The 18015-nt window shown below is 43.4% G+C and overlaps 3 protein-coding genes across 4 annotated transcripts; all 3 read right to left on the bottom strand.

The window, feature by feature from the left end:
- Positions 1 to 1923: 1923 nt before the first annotated feature.
- On the bottom strand, positions 1924 to 4562 carry LOC148973685 (uncharacterized). The gene is made up of 3 exons (XM_089119419.1): positions 4304 to 4562; positions 3327 to 3461; positions 1924 to 3236 (listed from the first exon to the last, which is right to left on the bottom strand). The coding sequence occupies exons 1-3, from the start codon at positions 4392 to 4394 to the stop codon at positions 2056 to 2058; spliced, it is 1407 nt and encodes a 468-aa protein (XP_088975545.1). The 5' UTR covers positions 4395 to 4562; the 3' UTR covers positions 1924 to 2055.
- A 3153-nt stretch (positions 4563 to 7715) lies between these two features.
- On the bottom strand, positions 7716 to 10352 carry LOC120463138 (uncharacterized). The gene is made up of 3 exons (XM_039652401.2): positions 10129 to 10352; positions 9152 to 9286; positions 7716 to 9061 (listed from the first exon to the last, which is right to left on the bottom strand). Exons 1-3 carry the CDS (start codon positions 10217 to 10219, stop codon positions 7848 to 7850), a joined length of 1440 nt encoding a protein of 479 aa, XP_039508335.2. The 5' UTR covers positions 10220 to 10352; the 3' UTR covers positions 7716 to 7847.
- Positions 10353 to 13548: 3196 nt separating this feature from the next.
- Positions 13549 to 16073, bottom strand: LOC120486489 (uncharacterized). 2 transcript variants are annotated; one of them, XM_089119421.1, is made up of 3 exons: positions 15786 to 16073; positions 14814 to 14939; positions 13549 to 14723 (listed from the first exon to the last, which is right to left on the bottom strand). In XM_089119421.1, exons 1-3 carry the CDS (start codon positions 15874 to 15876, stop codon positions 13681 to 13683), a joined length of 1260 nt encoding a protein of 419 aa, XP_088975547.1. In that variant the 5' UTR covers positions 15877 to 16073; the 3' UTR covers positions 13549 to 13680. The 2 variants fall into 2 exon arrangements, with proteins under 2 accessions (XP_088975547.1, XP_088975546.1); XM_089119420.1 differs by having other exon boundaries at positions 14814 to 14948; positions 15786 to 16071.
- Between the last annotated feature and the right edge of the window lie 1942 nt (positions 16074 to 18015).

Raw genomic sequence — 18015 nt, 5'->3', positions numbered from 1 at the left:
GCCAAATATTCACAGGATATGTATGCCATTTGCTATTATTTAATGTGAAATAGTGCTTCTCTCGTCTGTTGTCTAGAAGCAAAAGTGAAGTGAAGGGGGTGGGGGTGGGGGCTGTTTTCCTCTGGCCAACGAAGGAACAGTGATTACAAAACAAATTGGATCAAAACATTAAGAGTATTTGTCCATTTCCATCTATTTGGAAGTCGAAGTATTCACACCGGTTTGGAGACGAGATGTTGAGGATCAGATCCGATGGCTGTCTTGTCGATGAGGCCAGCACTTAAGGATGAGTCGGGATGGGTCCAGGCGCAGGTCAATAGCGTAGACGCCATCCTTCTTTTGATGTACCAAGTACATCAGGATTTACGGGACGTGTTCCCGGTTCTGGCTGATCTAAACTATGTAGCCTAATTTTGAATTAAGGAAGTCTATTGTGTGTAATGTGAATGCTAGGCCAAAGTGATGTGTTTTTAGTCTAGATTTGAACTGACAGAGTGTGTCTGCTTCCCGGACAATGTTAGTAAGATTGTTCCAGAGTTTTGGTGCTAAATAGGAAAAGGATCTACCGCCAGCAGTCGATTTCAATATTCTTGGTATTATCAACTGGCAGGAGTTTTGAGATCGGTAATAGGCGTGAAGGACTATAATGCATTTAGAGCTCACTCAAGTACTGGGGATCTAAACAATTTAGTGCTTTGTAAGTAATCAGCAATATTTTAAAATGTATACGATGTTTAATAGGCAGCCAATGCAGGGTCGACAGAACCAGGCTTAAATGGTCATGTGGTTGGATATTCCAACAGGACAATGATCCAAAAATTTGCCATGGCCATCCCGTCCCCTGACCTTAAACAAACAATAAAAATAAATAAATAAATAAAATCAAGGATTGTTGAAATGTTCTCTTGTATCTTGCCTGGTGTTCTCCAACCTTATCAGACATAATAGGAGAATACTCAGGCTTGCAAAAGGTTTATTCAAAAATTACACTTGTTTTAATGTCTTGACTAACATACTAACGCACATGTAAAGTACTTGATTTTACTATAAATGTAATATTAAATAACAGTTAAAAGTGAATATTTTTTTAAACGCACTAAATTTAAATGTACTGAACACACACACTGTACTTTTAACAAACCATGCTAATAATTTTCAATTAAAATGCATTATTCTTTTACGTGCTCTGCTGTAGGTTCTATACAGGCGAAACATTCTCACTTTTCCACTTAGCATGTGATTCCAGACTGAAAAGGCTGAGCGTTACAATTTGACATTAAATGTAACCCGGGAAATACATTCAACAAAACTGAGGATTTTCGATTTTTAAAACACCGAGACAAATAGCAGTCCCAAACTTTTAGGAAATACAATTAATATAAGCCACTAGTCATTTACGAATAAATATAACAAAATGAAAAATTGGCCATTAGAGGTTATGAAAACCACAATGTTAAAGCTCCAGTCCATAACTTATTTGGGATAAATTAAACTTCAAGTTTGAGAAAGTACGTACATAACCAGTATTAAAAACGATCTGCTTGCCTTGACTGAATTCAAAACTGCGAGCTAATAATGTTTTTAAATCCCAATCGTAGATATTTGTTATCTGCTCATATTCGATTTCACCAGTGAACACCCAAATACCTGCGTGAAAATCCTGAATTACTACAAATGAAAATTAGTGGTATTTTTTGTTTTCTTCATGACAACTTGACATTTCTCCTCACATTAGCATCACCCTACATTTAATTTCTGATAACCTAGTTCAAAGCTTGACCATCTCGGTCACTTTTTGCTGACAAATTTTCAAATTGTTTGAAACTTTTGCTGCCTAACTCCCTGCAAGATAATATAGTAATCTCGTCAATAAAGCACTTTCACGGAAAAAAATAATAATAATAATATTACCCACACAGAAAGGAGTCTTAAACATTTATTTTGTGAAACCATGCAATTTGAATAAAGCACTGAATTGATCAGAACTCCAGTTGGCTATGCGTTACGCAAAATTGGCATGGGCAGTTTGCTGGAAACCTGTGAGGGGTTTCCAATTTACCCCTGGAGGCTTGGGCGGCAGGCTTCACTGGAGGTAAACTTCACTTGAGGCTTGAACAGTTGGGCGGAAAACTTCACTGGAGCCTTAGGCCATTCAGCAGTAAGCTTCATTGGAGGCTTGGGCGGTTCTGCAGCAAGCTTCACTGGAGGCTTGGGGGCAGGCTTCATTGGAGGCATGAACAGTTTGGCAGAAAGCTTCACTGGATTCCTGGGCAGTTCGGCAGAAATCTTCACTTCAGGCTTGGGCGGGTAGATGGCAGGCTTCCTTGGAGGCGCAAGCGGTTCAGCAGCAGGATTCACTGGTTGCTTGGAGGGATCTGAAACTAGCCTCGCTGGAGGCACGGGCAGTTTAGCGGCAGGGCTCACCAGAGGCTCGGGCAGTCCGGGCGCAGGGTTGACCAGAGGCTCGGGCAGTTCGGGCACAGGGTTGACCGGCAGTTCGGGCGCAGGGTTGACCGGAGGCTCGGGCAGTTCGGGCGCAGGGTTGACCGGAGGCTCGGGCAGTTCGGGCCCAGGGTTGACCGGAGGCTCGGGCAGTTCGGGCGCAGGGTTGACCGGAGGCTCGGGCAGTTCGGGCGCAGGGTTCACCGGAGGCTCGGGCAGTTCGGGCGCAGGGTTCACCGGAGGCTCGGGCAGTTCGGGCGCAGGGTTCACCGGAGGCTCGGGCGCAGGGTTCACCGGAGGCTCGGGCGCAGGGTTCACCGGAGGCTCGGGCGCAGGGTTCACCGGAGGCTCGGGCAGTTCGGGCGCAGGGTTCACCGGAGGCTCGGGCAGTTCGGGCGCAGGGTTCACTGGAGGCTCGGGCAGTTCGGGCGCAGGGTTCACCGGAGGCTTGGGCAGTTCGGGCGCAGGGTTCACCGGAGGCTCGGGCAGATCGGGCGCAGGGTTCACCGGAGGCTCGGCCAGTTCAGGGGCAGGCTTCACTGGAGGCCCTGCCAGTTCGCAGGCAGGCTTGACTGGAGGCCCGGCCAGTTCGCAGGCAGGCTTGACTGGAGGCCCGGCCAGTTCGCAGGCAGGCTTGACTGGAGGCCCGGCCAGTTCGCAGGCAGGCTTGACTGGAGGCCCGGCCAGTTCGCAGGCAGGCTTGACTGGAAGCATGGACAGTTCAGCAGCGGGCTTCATTGGAGGCTTGAATAGTTTGGCGGCAAGCATCACTGGAGGCTTGGGCACAGACTTAACTGGAGTGATAAAATTATAAAAGACAAACTGAAGAAAAAACTAGAAAGCTGACCCCAAACACTACGACAATACTAGAAGATAACACATACCTGTATTTGGAGCCATACACTGACGTCCACGTCCATTGCTGTAGCATTTCTCATTGTTCGGACAGTCACTGTCATAGGCACACAGAACGGCACACTTACCTGCACCAGATTTTTCACTTCGGCACTCTGACTTTGCTGTTATATACAGATAGGAGACAAAGAAACCTCACTGAATACAGAAGGTGTAATCCACACAAAAAAACTGACAACATTTAAAAACCATTTTGCTTATGGAAGCTTGTTTCCACTTCCAAAAAAAGAAAAGAAAAAGAAAAAAAGTTGACTAATTGACTCAATTTACCAGTTTTTCTTAGAATTATGAGATAAGGCACAACTACCCCTCTTTTTATTCTTCATGGCATAAACAAGCTTCCATAAGAGTTCAAACAGCACTGTGATCACAAGATTCAGTGCATCACGCTATCAACTGCAAATTTCAAAGCTGCATTCAGGCTCGGGGTGGGACTCAGCCAGATGTGCTAAATGCTCAGACATGTGGTTAAACACAGAAGAGTTCTGGTATGTTTTATATCTTAACAAGAATACAAAGAACTAGCAAAAACCCATGTAGTCTACTTTGTAAAATACACAGACTATCAAAATGCCAACTTCATCCAAGTCCTTAAGTCAACTTGACAATATTTTTGACACAATTTTCTACACATTGCATCATAATTAGGTTTAATCTAATCTTAAAACATTGTCCAAAATGAATGTCCCAAGTTGCTCATACAAAGTTTTAAAATAAATATTTATTTTGGATAGTTTCTCTACATAAAACATTCATCTGTCATAAATCTTACAAAGCTATAATTAGCTTACCGCTAAATCATGTCAAATCAGATTCAAACACTGTACAATGCTGTAATAATCTCACTGTGAAGGCTACGTGTCAAGTGTAGGAAACGCGTCATACTTAGGAACTTGGAACAAAGCATTTCTTCGAACTTTATAATTAAGTTAAAAGATCGTCTCACCTGCGACTGCAAGTCCAGTGTCTGTTGTGCTCAAACATGCACACAAACACAATAAAACAGAAATCAACGAGCAGTAACTGTGAGTTGGCATCCTCTTGACCTGCAATCTCACAAAGTCAAATTAAATAAGCGTTAGCACACACAACTACAATAAAAAATGGCGTTACTGCATCAAAACATCTGCTGAATCCCACTAAAAACGCAGTGAAATGGTTTAAAGTGCACACATTTTTTTAAGGTCCAATGATGTCTAGTCTAGTCAACTCTAACCCAAATGAAACTCACCTGCAGCTTTCTTGACTAATCTTGAAGACCTTGATTAGCTTGTTCAGGTGTTTTTGATCAGGGTTGGAGGAGGGGGTCATTGCATTCGCATATGATAATAATTAGACGATTGTTATTTTCCATGGCAACACTATCAAAGCCTAGGATGATGCAACAGTGGTTCAGCATTCACGTGGTACAAGTCGGAGCTCTCAGAAAATCCCAAGTCCAAGTTGTAATGATTAAACTCCAAGACACACCTAAAGGGTAACCCTGGTCAGAGCCTGACTCCACCCACTGGCAATATTTGAAAAATGCTGGAAAAGTGGGCAGTGCCCAGCGGAGGGGGGCGTGCACCTGAGACGCATCTCTTTGTATGGAACTTGCTTAAGGCCCCGTCCACACTACTGCGTTTTCGTTTAAAAACGAGAATTAAAACGAAAACGATCTCCGTCCACACTAGCGTTTTACCTGCGTATTAGAATTTATCTCTGTCCACACTAAAACGACTGAAAAAGTGGATCACGTGACCATTCACCAACACTGGGCATGCGCGCGCCGGTGTAAACAGTGGTTGGCGAATCAGGGAAAGATACGTCATGACTGATGACACCCAATCATAGAGCCGAGCGTGAGCCTCTGCGTCATCGTTTGTAAACTCCTCCGTTTTGTCTCGTCCACACTAAAACGCCCTCCGGAGATTCAAAACGCAAAACGCAGCTGCAGCGTTTCTAAACTTCTCCGTTTTAGGTCTTCGTTTTTCCCGTTTTAGTGTGGACGGGAGGTGCAAACGTAGCAAAAGGTCTCCGTTTTTAAACGAAAACGCAGTAGTGTGGACTGAGTCACCAACAACCGCTGTGTCACGTACCACCGCAAATATCCAATAGGAAAATTCAACTGCAGTAGCCACCGTTCAACCTGAAGAGGGCAGCACTAAGACGTTTTTACACCATATATTGTAGAAATAGAACACTTTATAAACAAATGGCAAAACTCAAATCAACGACTGGTATTAATAAAGATCCATTCTTACAGATCATTAACTAAAAAAAGTAGGTTAAGTGTTTAGTTACTCTTTAAGGACCTCAACAAGACACTTTTGGCATAAATCTGCAGACTATAAAGAGAACGCATAAAATAATCAATAATCCAAAAACAGACAATAATTCACGAACAGACAATAATCCACATGGACATTGTGCTATGGATGTGGATCGAATACATTGCCAAATATTCACAGGATATGTATGCCATTTGCTATTATTTAATGTGAAATAGTGCTTCTCTCGTCTGTTGTCTAGAAGCAAAAGTGAAGTGAAGGGGGTGGGGGTGGGGGCTGTTTTCCTCTGGCCAACGAAGGAACAGTGATTACAAAACAAATTGGATCAAAACATTAAGAGTATTTGTCCATTTCCATCTATTTGGAAGTCGAAGTATTCACACCGGTTTGGAGACGAGATGTTGAGGATCAGATCCGATGGCTGTCTTGTCGATGAGGCCAGCACTTAAGGATGAGTCGGGATGGGTCCAGGCGCAGGTCAATAGCGTAGACGCCATCCTTCTTTTGATGTACCAAGTACATCAGGATTTACGGGACGTGTTCCCGGTTCTGGCTGATCTAAACTATGTAGCCTAATTTTGAATTAAGGAAGTCTATTGTGTGTAATGTGAATGCTAGGCCAAAGTGATGTGTTTTTAGTCTAGATTTGAACTGACAGAGTGTGTCTGCTTCCCGGACAATGTTAGTAAGATTGTTCCAGAGTTTTGGTGCTAAATAGGAAAAGGATCTACCGCCAGCAGTCGATTTCAATATTCTTGGTATTATCAACTGGCAGGAGTTTTGAGATCGGTAATAGGCGTGAAGGACTATAATGCATTTAGAGCTCACTCAAGTACTGGGGATCTAAACAATTTAGTGCTTTGTAAGTAATCAGCAATATTTTAAAATGTATACGATGTTTAATAGGCAGCCAATGCAGGGTCGACAGAACCAGGCTTAAATGGTCATGTGGTTGGATATTCCAACAGGACAATGATCCAAAAATTTGCCATGGCCATCCCGTCCCCTGACCTTAAACAAACAATAAAAATAAATAAATAAATAAAATCAAGGATTGTTGAAATGTTCTCTTGTATCTTGCCTGGTGTTCTCCAACCTTATCAGACATAATAGGAGAATACTCAGGCTTGCAAAAGGTTTATTCAAAAATTACACTTGTTTTAATGTCTTGACTAACATACTAACGCACATGTAAAGTACTTGATTTTACTATAAATGTAATATTAAATAACAGTTAAAAGTGAATATTTTTTTAAACGCATTAAATTTAAATGTACTGAACACACACACTGTACTTTTAACAAACCATGCTAATAATTTTCAATTAAAATGCATTATTCTTTTACGTGCTCTGCTGTAGGTTCTATACAGGTGAAACATTCTCACTTTTCCACTTAGCATGTGATTCCAGACTGAAAAGGCTGAGCGTTACAATTTGACATTAAATGTAACCCGGGAAATACATTCAACAAAACTGAGGATTTTCGATTTTTAAAACACCGAGACAAATAGCAGTCCCAAACTTTTAGGAAATACAATTAATATAAGCCACTAGTCATTTACGAATAAATATAACAAAATGAAAAATTGGCCATTAGAGGTTATGAAAACCACAATGTTAAAGCTCCAGTCCATAACTTATTTGGGATAAATTAAACTTCAAGTTTGAGAAAGTACGTACATAACCAGTATTAAAAACGATCTGCTTGCCTTGACTGAATTCAAAACTGCGAGCTAATAATGTTTTTAAATCCCAATCGTAGATATTTGTTATCTGCTCATATTCGATTTCACCAGTGAACACCCAAATACCTGCGTGAAAATCCTGAATTACTACAAATGAAAATTAGTGGTATTTTTTGTTTTCTTCATGACAACTTGACATTTCTCCTCACATTAGCATCACCCTACATTTAATTTCTGATAACCTAGTTCAAAGCTTGACCATCTCGGTCACTTTTTGCTGACAAATTTTCAAATTGTTTGAAACTTTTGCTGCCTAACTCCCTGCAAGATAATATAGTAATCTCGTCAATAAAGCACTTTCACGGAAAAAAATAATAATAATAATATTACCCACACAGAAAGGAGTCTTAAACATTTATTTTGTGAAACCATGCAATTTGAATAAAGCACTGAATTGATCAGAACTCCAGTTGGCTATGCGTTACGCAAAATTGGCATGGGCAGTTTGCTGGAAACCTGTGAGGGGTTTCCAATTTACCCCTGGAGGCTTGGGCGGCAGGCTTCACTGGAGGTAAACTTCACTTGAGGCTTGAACAGTTGGGCGGAAAACTTCACTGGAGCCTTAGGCCATTCAGCAGTAAGCTTCATTGGAGGCTTGGGCGGTTCTGCAGCAAGCTTCACTGGAGGCTTGGGGGCAGGCTTCATTGGAGGCATGAACAGTTTGGCAGAAAGCTTCACTGGATTCCTGGGCAGTTCGGCAGAAATCTTCACTTCAGGCTTGGGCGGGTAGATGGCAGGCTTCCTTGGAGGCGCAAGCGGTTCAGCAGCAGGATTCACTGGTTGCTTGGAGGGATCTGAAACTAGCCTCGCTGGAGGCACGGGCAGTTTAGCGGCAGGGCTCACCAGAAGCTCGGGCAGTCCGGGCGCAGGGTTGACCAGAGGCTCGGGCAGTTCGGGCACAGGGTTGACCGGCAGTTCGGGCGCAGGGTTGACCGGAGGCTCGGGCAGTTCGGGCGCAGGGTTGACCGGAGGCTCGGGCAGTTCGGGCCCAGGGTTGACCGGAGGCTCGGGCAGTTCGGGCGCAGGGTTCACCGGAGGCTCGGGCAGTTCGGGCGCAGGGTTCACCGGAGGCTCGGGCAGTTCGGGCGCAGGGTTCACCGGAGGCTCGGGCAGTTCGGGCGCAGGGTTCACCGGAGGCTCGGGCAGTTCGGGCGCAGGGTTCACCGGAGGCTCGGGCGCAGGGTTCACCGGAGGCTCGGGCGCAGGGTTCACCGGAGGCTCGGGCGCAGGGTTCACCGGAGGCTCGGGCAGTTCGGGCGCAGGGTTCACAGGAGGCTCGGGCAGTTCGGGCGCAGGGTTCACCGGAGGCTCGGGCAGTTCGGGCGCAGGGTTCACCGGAGGCTCGGGCAGTTCGGGCGCAGGGTTCACCGGAGGCTCGGGCAGTTCGGGCGCAGGGTTCACCGGAGGCTCGGCCAGTTCAGGGGCAGGCTTCACTGGAGGCCCTGCCAGTTCGCAGGCAGGCTTGACTGGAGGCCCGGCCAGTTCGCAGGCAGGCTTGACTGGAGGCCCGGCCAGTTCGCAGGCAGGCTTGACTGGAGGCCCGGCCAGTTCGCAGGCAGGCTTGACTGGAGGCCCGGCCAGTTCGCAGGCAGGCTTGACTGGAAGCATGGACAGTTCAGCAGCGGGCTTCATTGGAGGCTTGAATAGTTTGGCGGCAAGCATCACTGGAGGCTTGGGCACAGACTTAACTGGAGTGATAAAATTATAAAAGACAAACTGAAGAAAAAACTAGAAAGCTGACCCCAAACACTACGACAATACTAGAAGATAACACATACCTGTATTTGGAGCCATACACTGACGTCCACGTCCATTGCTGTAGCATTTCTCATTGTTCGGACAGTCACTGTCATAGGCACACAGAACGGCACACTTACCTGCACCAGATTTTTCACTTCGGCACTCTGACTTTGCTGTTATATACAGATAGGAGACAAAGAAACCTCACTGAATACAGAAGGTGTAATCCACACAAAAAAACTGACAACATTTAAAAACCATTTTGCTTATGGAAGCTTGTTTCCACTTCCAAAAAAAGAAAAGAAAAAGAAAAAAAGTTGACTAATTGACTCAATTTACCAGTTTTTCTTAGAATTATGAGATAAGGCACAACTACCCCTCTTTTTATTCTTCATGGCATAAACAAGCTTCCATAAGAGTTCAAACAGCACTGTGATCACAAGATTCAGTGCATCACGCTATCAACTGCAAATTTCAAAGCTGCATTCAGGCTCGGGGTGGGACTCAGCCAGATGTGCTAAATGCTCAGACATGTGGTTAAACACAGAAGAGTTCTGGTATGTTTTATATCTTAACAAGAATACAAAGAACTAGCAAAAACCCATGTAGTCTACTTTGTAAAATACACAGACTATCAAAATGCCAACTTCATCCAAGTCCTTAAGTCAACTTGACAATATTTTTGACACAATTTTCTACACATTGCATCATAATTAGGTTTAATCTAATCTTAAAACATTGTCCAAAATGAATGTCCCAAGTTGCTCATACAAAGTTTTAAAATAAATATTTATTTTGGATAGTTTCTCTACATAAAACATTCATCTGTCATAAATCTTACAAAGCTATAATTAGCTTACCGCTAAATCATGTCAAATCAGATTCAAACACTGTACAATGCTGTAATAATCTCACTGTGAAGGCTACGTGTCAAGTGTAGGAAACGCGTCATACTTAGGAACTTGGAACAAAGCATTTCTTCGAACTTTATAATTAAGTTAAAAGATCGTCTCACCTGCGACTGCAAGTCCAGTGTCTGTTGTGCTCAAACATGCACACAAACACAATAAAACAGAAATCAACGAGCAGTAACTGTGAGTTGGCATCCTCTTGACCTGCAATCTCACAAAGTCAAATTAAATAAGCGTTAGCACACACAACTACAATAAAAAATGGCGTTACTGCATCAAAACATCTGCTGAATCCCACTAAAAACGCAGTGAAATGGTTTAAAGTGCACACATTTTTTTAAGGTCCAATGATGTCTAGTCTAGTCAACTCTAACCCAAATGAAACTCACCTGCAGCTTTCTTGACTAATCTTGAAGACCTTGATTAGCTTGTTCAGGTGTTTTTGATCAGGGTTGGAGGAGGGGGTCATTGCATTCGCATATGATAATAATTAGACGATTGTTATTTTCCATGGCAACACTATCAAAGCCTAGGATGATGCAACAGTGGTTCAGCATTCACGTGGTACAAGTCGGAGCTCTCAGAAAATCCCAAGTCCAAGTTGTAATGATTAAACTCCAAGACACACCTAAAGGGTAACCCTGGTCAGAGCCTGACTCCACCCACTGGCAATATTTGAAAAATGCTGGAAAAGTGGGCAGTGCCCAGCGGAGGGGGGCGTGCACCTGAGACGCATCTCTTTGTATGGAACTTGCTTAAGGCCCCGTCCACACTACTGCGTTTTCGTTTAAAAACGAGAATTAAAACGAAAACGATCTCCGTCCACACTAGCGTTTTACCTGCGTATTAGAATTTATCTCTGTCCACACTAAAACGACTGAAAAAGTGGATCACGTGACCATTCACCAACACTGGGCATGCGCGCGCCGGTGTAAACAGTGGTTGGCGAATCAGGGAAAGATACGTCATGACTGATGACACCCAATCATAGAGCCGAGCGTGAGCCTCTGCGTCATCGTTTGTAAACTCCTCCGTTTTGTCTCGTCCACACTAAAACGCCCTCCGGAGATTCAAAACGCAAAACGCAGCTGCAGCGTTTCTAAACTTCTCCGTTTTAGGTCTTCGTTTTTCCCGTTTTAGTGTGGACGGGAGGTGCAAACGTAGCAAAAGGTCTCCGTTTTTAAACGAAAACGCAGTAGTGTGGACTGAGTCACCAACAACCGCTGTGTCACGTACCACCGCAAATATCCAATAGGAAAATTCAACTGCAGTAGCCACCGTTCAACCTGAAGAGGGCAGCACTAAGACGTTTTTACACCATATATTGTAGAAATAGAACACTTTATAAACAAATGGCAAAACTCAAATCAACGACTGGTATTAATAAAGATCCATTCTTACAGATCATTAACTAAAAAAAGTAGGTTAAGTGTTTAGTTACTCTTTAAGGACCTCAACAAGACACTTTTGGCATAAATCTGCAGACTATAAAGAGAACGCATAAAATAATCAATAATCCAAAAACAGACAATAATTCACGAACAGACAATAATCCACATGGACATTGTGCTATGGATGTGGATCGAATACATTGCCAAATATTCACAGGATATGTATGCCATTTGCTATTATTTAATGTGAAATAGTGCTTCTCTCGTCTGTTGTCTAGAAGCAAAAGTGAAGTGAAGGGGGTGGGGGTGGGGGCTGTTTTCCTCTGGCCAACGAAGGAACAGTGATTACAAAACAAATTGGATCAAAACATTAAGAGTATTTGTCCATTTCCATCTATTTGGAAGTCGAAGTATTCACACCGGTTTGGAGACGAGATGTTGAGGATCAGATCCGATGGCTGTCTTGTCGATGAGGCCAGCACTTAAGGATGAGTCGGGATGGGTCCAGGCGCAGGTCAATAGCGTAGACGCCATCCTTCTTTTGATGTACCAAGTACATCAGGATTTACGGGACGTGTTCCCGGTTCTGGCTGATCTAAACTATGTAGCCTAATTTTGAATTAAGGAAGTCTATTGTGTGTAATGTGAATGCTAGGCCAAAGTGATGTGTTTTTAGTCTAGATTTGAACTGACAGAGTGTGTCTGCTTCCCGGACAATGTTAGTAAGATTGTTCCAGAGTTTTGGTGCTAAATAGGAAAAGGATCTACCGCCAGCAGTCGATTTCAATATTCTTGGTATTATCAACTGGCAGGAGTTTTGAGATCGGTAATAGGCGTGAAGGACTATAATGCATTTAGAGCTCACTCAAGTACTGGGGATCTAAACAATTTAGTGCTTTGTAAGTAATCAGCAATATTTTAAAATGTATACGATGTTTAATAGGCAGCCAATGCAGGGTCGACAGAACCAGGCTTAAATGGTCATGTGGTTGGATATTCCAACAGGACAATGATCCAAAAATTTGCCATGGCCATCCCGTCCCCTGACCTTAAACAAACAATAAAAATAAATAAATAAATAAATAAATAAAATCAAGGATTGTTGAAATGTTCTCTTGTATCTTGCCTGGTGTTCTCCAACCTTATCAGACATAATAGGAGAATACTCAGGCTTGCAAAAGGTTTATTCAAAAATTACACTTGTTTTAATGTCTTGACTAACATACTAACGCACATGTAAAGTACTTGATTTTACTATAAATGTAATATTAAATAACAGTTAAAAGTAAATATTTTTTTAAACGCACTAAATTTAAATGTACTGAACACACACACTGTACTTTTAACAAACCATGCTAATAATTTTCAATTAAAATGCATTATTCTTTTACGTGCTCTGCTGTAGGTTCTATACAGGTGAAACATTCTCACTTTTCCACTTAGCATGTGATTCCAGACTGAAAAGGCTGAGCGTTACAATTTGACATTAAATGTAACCCGGGAAATACATTCAACAAAACTGAGGATTTTCGATTTTTAAAACACCGAGACAAATAGCAGTCCCAAACTTTTAGGAAATACAATTAATATGAGCCACCAGTCATTTACAAATAAATATAACAAAGTGAAAAATTGGCCATTAGAGGTTATGAAAACCACAATGTTAAAGCTCCAGTCCATAACTTATTTGGGATAAATTAAACTTCAAGTTTGAGAAAGTACGTACATAACCAGTATTAAAAACGATCTGCTTGCCTTGACTGAATTCAAAACTGCGAGCTAATAATGTTTTTAAATCCCAATCGTAGATATTTGTTATCTGCTCATATTCGATTTCACCAGTGAACACCCAAATACCTGCGTGAAAATCCTGAATTACTACAAATGAAAATTAGTGGTATTTTTTGTTTTCTTCATGACAACTTGACATTTCTCCTCACATTAGCATCACCCTACATTTAATTTCCGATAACCTAGTTCAAAGCTTGACCATCTCGGTCACTTTTTGCTGACAAATTTTCAAATTGTTTGAAACTTTTGCTGCCTAACTCCCTGCAAGATAATATAGTAATCTCTTCAATAAAGCACTTTCACGGAAAAAAATAATAATAATAATATTTCCCACACAGAAAGGAGTCTTAAACATTTATTTTGTGAAACCATGCAATTTGAATAAAGCACTGAATTGATCAGAACTCCAGTTGGCTATGCGTTACGCAAAATTGGCATGGGCAGTTTGCTGGAAACCTGTGAGGGGTTTCCAATTTACCCCTGGAGGCTTGGGCGGCAGGCTTCACTGGAGGTAAACTTCACTTGAGGCTTGAACAGTTGGGCGGAAAACTTCACTGGAGCCTTAGGCCATTCAGCAGTAAGCTTCATTGGAGGCTTGGGCGGTTCTGCAGCAAGCTTCACTGGAAGCTTGGGGGCAGGCTTCATTGGAGGCATGAACAGTTTGGCAGAAAGCTTCACTGGATTCCTGGGCAGTTCGGCAGAAATCTTCACTTCAGGCTTGGGCGGGTAGATGGCAGGCTTCCTTGGAGGCGCAAGCGGTTCAGCAGCAGGATTCACTGGTTGCTTGGAGGGATCTGAAACTAGCCTCGCTGGAGGCACGGGCAGTTTAGCGGCAGGGCTCACCAGAGGCTCGGGCAGTCCGGGCGCAGGGTTGACCAGAGGCTCGGGCAGTTCGGGCACAGGGTTGACCGGCAGTTCGGGCGCAGGGTTGACCGGAGGCTCGGGCAGTTCGGGCGCAGGGTTGACCGGAGGCTCGGGCAGTTCGGGCGCAGGGTTGACCGGAGGCTCGGGCAGTTCGGGCGCAGGGTTGACCGGAGGCTCGGGCAGTTCGGGCGCAGGGTTCACCGGAGGCTCGGGCAGTTCGGGCGCAGGGTTCACAGGAGGCTCGGGCAGTTCGGGCGCAGGGTTCACCGGAGGCTCGGGCAGTTCGGGCGCAGGGTTCACCGGAGGCTCGGGCAGTTCGGGCGCAGGGTTCACCGGAGGCTCGGGCAGTTCGGGCGCAGGGTTCACCGGAGGCTCGGCCAGTTCAGGGGCAGGCTTCACTGGAGGCCCTGCCAGTTCGCAGGCAGGCTTGACTGGAGGCCCGGCCAGTTCGCAGGCAGGCTTGACTGGAGGCCCGGCCAGTTCGCAGGCAGGCTTGACTGGAGGCCCGGCCAGTTCGCAGGCAGGCTTGACTGGAGGCCCGGCCAGTTCGCAGGCAGGCTTGACTGGAAGCATGGACAGTTCAGCAGCGGGCTTCATTGGAGGCTTGAATAGTTTGGCGGCAAGCATCACTGGAGGCTTGGGCACAGACTTAACTGGAGTGATAAAATTATAAAAGACAAACTGAAGAAAAAACTAGAAAGCTGACCCCAAACACTACGACAATACTAGAAGATAACACATACCTGTATTTGGAGCCATACACTGACGTCCACGTCCATTGCTGTAGCATTTCTCATTGTTCGGACAGTCACTGTCATAGGCACACAGAACGGCACACTTACCTGCACCAGATTTTTCACTTCGGCACTCTGACTTTGCTGTTATATACAGATAGGAGACAAAGAAACCTCACTGAATACAGAAGGTGTAATCCACACAAAAAAACTGACAACATTTAAAAACCATTTTGCTTATGGAAGCTTGTTTCCACTTCCAAAAAAAGAAAAGAAAAAGAAAAAAAGTTGACTAATTGACTCAATTTACCAGTTTTTCTTAGAATTATGAGATAAGGCACAACTACCCCTCTTTTTATTCTTCATGGCATAAACAAGCTTCCATAAGAGTTCAAACAGCACTGTGATCACAAGATTCAGTGCATCACGCTATCAACTGCAAATTTCAAAGCTGCATTCAGGCTCGGGGTGGGACTCAGCCAGATGTGCTAAATGCTCAGACATGTGGTTAAACACAGAAGAGTTCTGGTATGTTTTATATCTTAACAAGAATACAAAGAACTAGCAAAAACCCATGTAGTCTACTTTGTAAAATACACAGACTATCAAAATGCCAACTTCATCCAAGTCCTTAAGTCAACTTGACAATATTTTTGACACAATTTTCTACACATTGCATCATAATTAGGTTTAATCTAATCTTAAAACATTGTCCAAAATGAATGTCCCAAGTTGCTCATACAAAGTTTTAAAATAAATATTTATTTTGGATAGTTTCTCTACATAAAACATTCATCTGTCATAAATCTTACAAAGCTATAATTAGCTTACCGCTAAATCATGTCAAATCAGATTCAAACACTGTACAATGCTGTAATAATCTCACTGTGAAGGCTACGTGTCAAGTGTAGGAAACGCGTCATACTTAGGAACTTGGAACAAAGCATTTCTTCGAACTTTATAGTTAAAAGATCGTCTCACCTGCGACTGCAAGTCCAGTGTCTGTTGTGCTCAAACATGCACACAAACACAATAAAACAGAAATCAACGAGCAGTAACTGTGAGTTGGCATCCTCTTGACCTGCAATCTCACAAACTCAAATTAAATAAGCGTTAGCACACACAACTACAATAAAAAATGGCGTTACTGCATCAAAACATCTGCTGAATCCCACTAAAAACGCAGTGAAATGGTTTAAAGTGCACGCATTTTTTTAAGGTCCAATGATGTCTAGTCTAGTCAACTCTAACCCAAATGAAACTCACCTGCAGCTTTCTTGACTAATCTTGAAGACCTTGATTAGCTTGTTCAGGTGTTTTTGATCAGGGTTGGAGGAGGGGGTCATTGCATTCGCATATGATAATAATTAGACGATTGTTATTTTCCATGGCAACACTATCAAAGCCTAGGATGATGCAACAGTGGTTCAGCATTCACGTGGTACAAGTCGGAGCTCTCAGAAAATCCCAAGTCCAAGTTGTAATGATTAAACTCCAAGACACACCTAAAGGGTAACCCTGGTCAGAGCCTGACTCCACCCACTGGCAATATTTGAAAAATGCTGGAAAAGTGGGCAGTGCCCAGCGGAGGGGGGCGTGCACCTGAGACGCATCTCTTTGTATGGAACTTGCTTAAGGCCCCGTCCACACTACTGCGTTTTCGTTTAAAAACGGAGAATTAAAACGAAAACGATCTCCGTCCACACTAGCGTTTTACCTGCGTATTAGAATTTATCTCTGTCCACACTAAAACGACTGAAAAAGTGGATCACGTGACCATTCACCAACACTGGGCATGCGCGCGCCGGTGTAAACAGTGGTTGGCGAATCAGGGAAAGATACGTCATGACTGATGACACCCAATCATAGAGCCGAGCGTGAGCCTCTGCGTCATCGTTTGTAAACTCCTCCGTTTTGTCTCGTCCACACTAAAACGCCCTCCGGAGATTCAAAACGCAAAACGCAGCTGCAGCGTTTCTAAACTTCTCCGTTTTAGGTCTTCGTTTTTCCCGTTTTAGTGTGGACGGGAGGTGCAAACGTAGCAAAAGGTCTCCGTTTTTAAACGAAAACGCAGTAGTGTGGACTGAGTCACCAACAACCGCTGTGTCACGTACCACCGCAAATATCCAATAGGAAAATTCAACTGCAGTAGCCACCATTCAACCTGAAGAGGGCAGCACTAAGACGTTTTTACACCATATATTGTAGAAATAGAACACTTTATAAACAAATGGCAAAACTCAAATCAACGACTGGTATTAATAAAGATCCATTCTTACAGATCATTAACTAAAAAAAGTAGGTTAAGTGTTTAGTTACTCTTTAAGGACCTCAACAAGACACTTTTGGCATAAATCTGCAGAGTATAAAGAGAACGCATAAAATAATCAATAATCCAAAAACAGACAATAATTCACGAACAGACAATAATCCACATGGACATTGTGCTATGGATGTGGATCGAATACATTGCCAAATATTCACAGGATATGTATGCCATTTGCTATTATTTAATGTGAAATAGTGCTTCTCTCGTCTGTTGTCTAGAAGCAAAAGTGAAGTGAAGGGGGTGGGGGGGGGGGGCTGTTTTCCTCTGGCCAACGAAGGAACAGTGATTACAAAACAAATTGGATCAAAACATTAAGAGTATTTGTCCATTTCCATCTATTTGGAAGTCGAAGTATTCACACCGGTTTGGAGACGAGATGTTGAGGATCAGATCCGATGGCTGTCTTGTCGATGAGGCCAGCACTTAAGGATGAGTCGGGATGGGTCCAGGCGCAGGTCAATAGCGTAGACGCCATCCTTCTTTTGATGTACCAAGTACATCAGGATTTACGGGACGTGTTCCCGGTTCTGGCTGATCTAAACTATGTAGCCTAATTTTGAATTAAAGAAGTCTATTGTGTGTAATGTGAATGCTAGGCCAAAGTGATGTGTTTTTAGTCTAGATTTGAACTGACAGAGTGTGTCTGCTTCCCGGACAATGTTAGTAAGATTGTTCCAGAGTTTTGGTGCTAAATAGGAAAAGGATCTACCGCCAGCAGTCGATTTCAATATTCTTGGTATTATCAACTGGCAGGAGTTTTGAGATCAGTAATAGGCGTGAAGGACTATAATGCATTTAGAGCTCACTCAAGTACTGGGGATCTAAACAATTTAGTGCTTTGTAAGTAATCAGCAATATTTTAAAATGTATACGATGTTTAAT

This window comes from Pimephales promelas, chromosome 14, assembly GCF_988280905.1.
Source record: "Pimephales promelas chromosome 14, fPimPro1.hap1.1, whole genome shotgun sequence".
Classification (NCBI taxonomy): Eukaryota; Metazoa; Chordata; class Actinopteri; order Cypriniformes; family Leuciscidae; genus Pimephales; species Pimephales promelas.
This window is presented reverse-complemented; position numbering and strand designations above follow the sequence as displayed.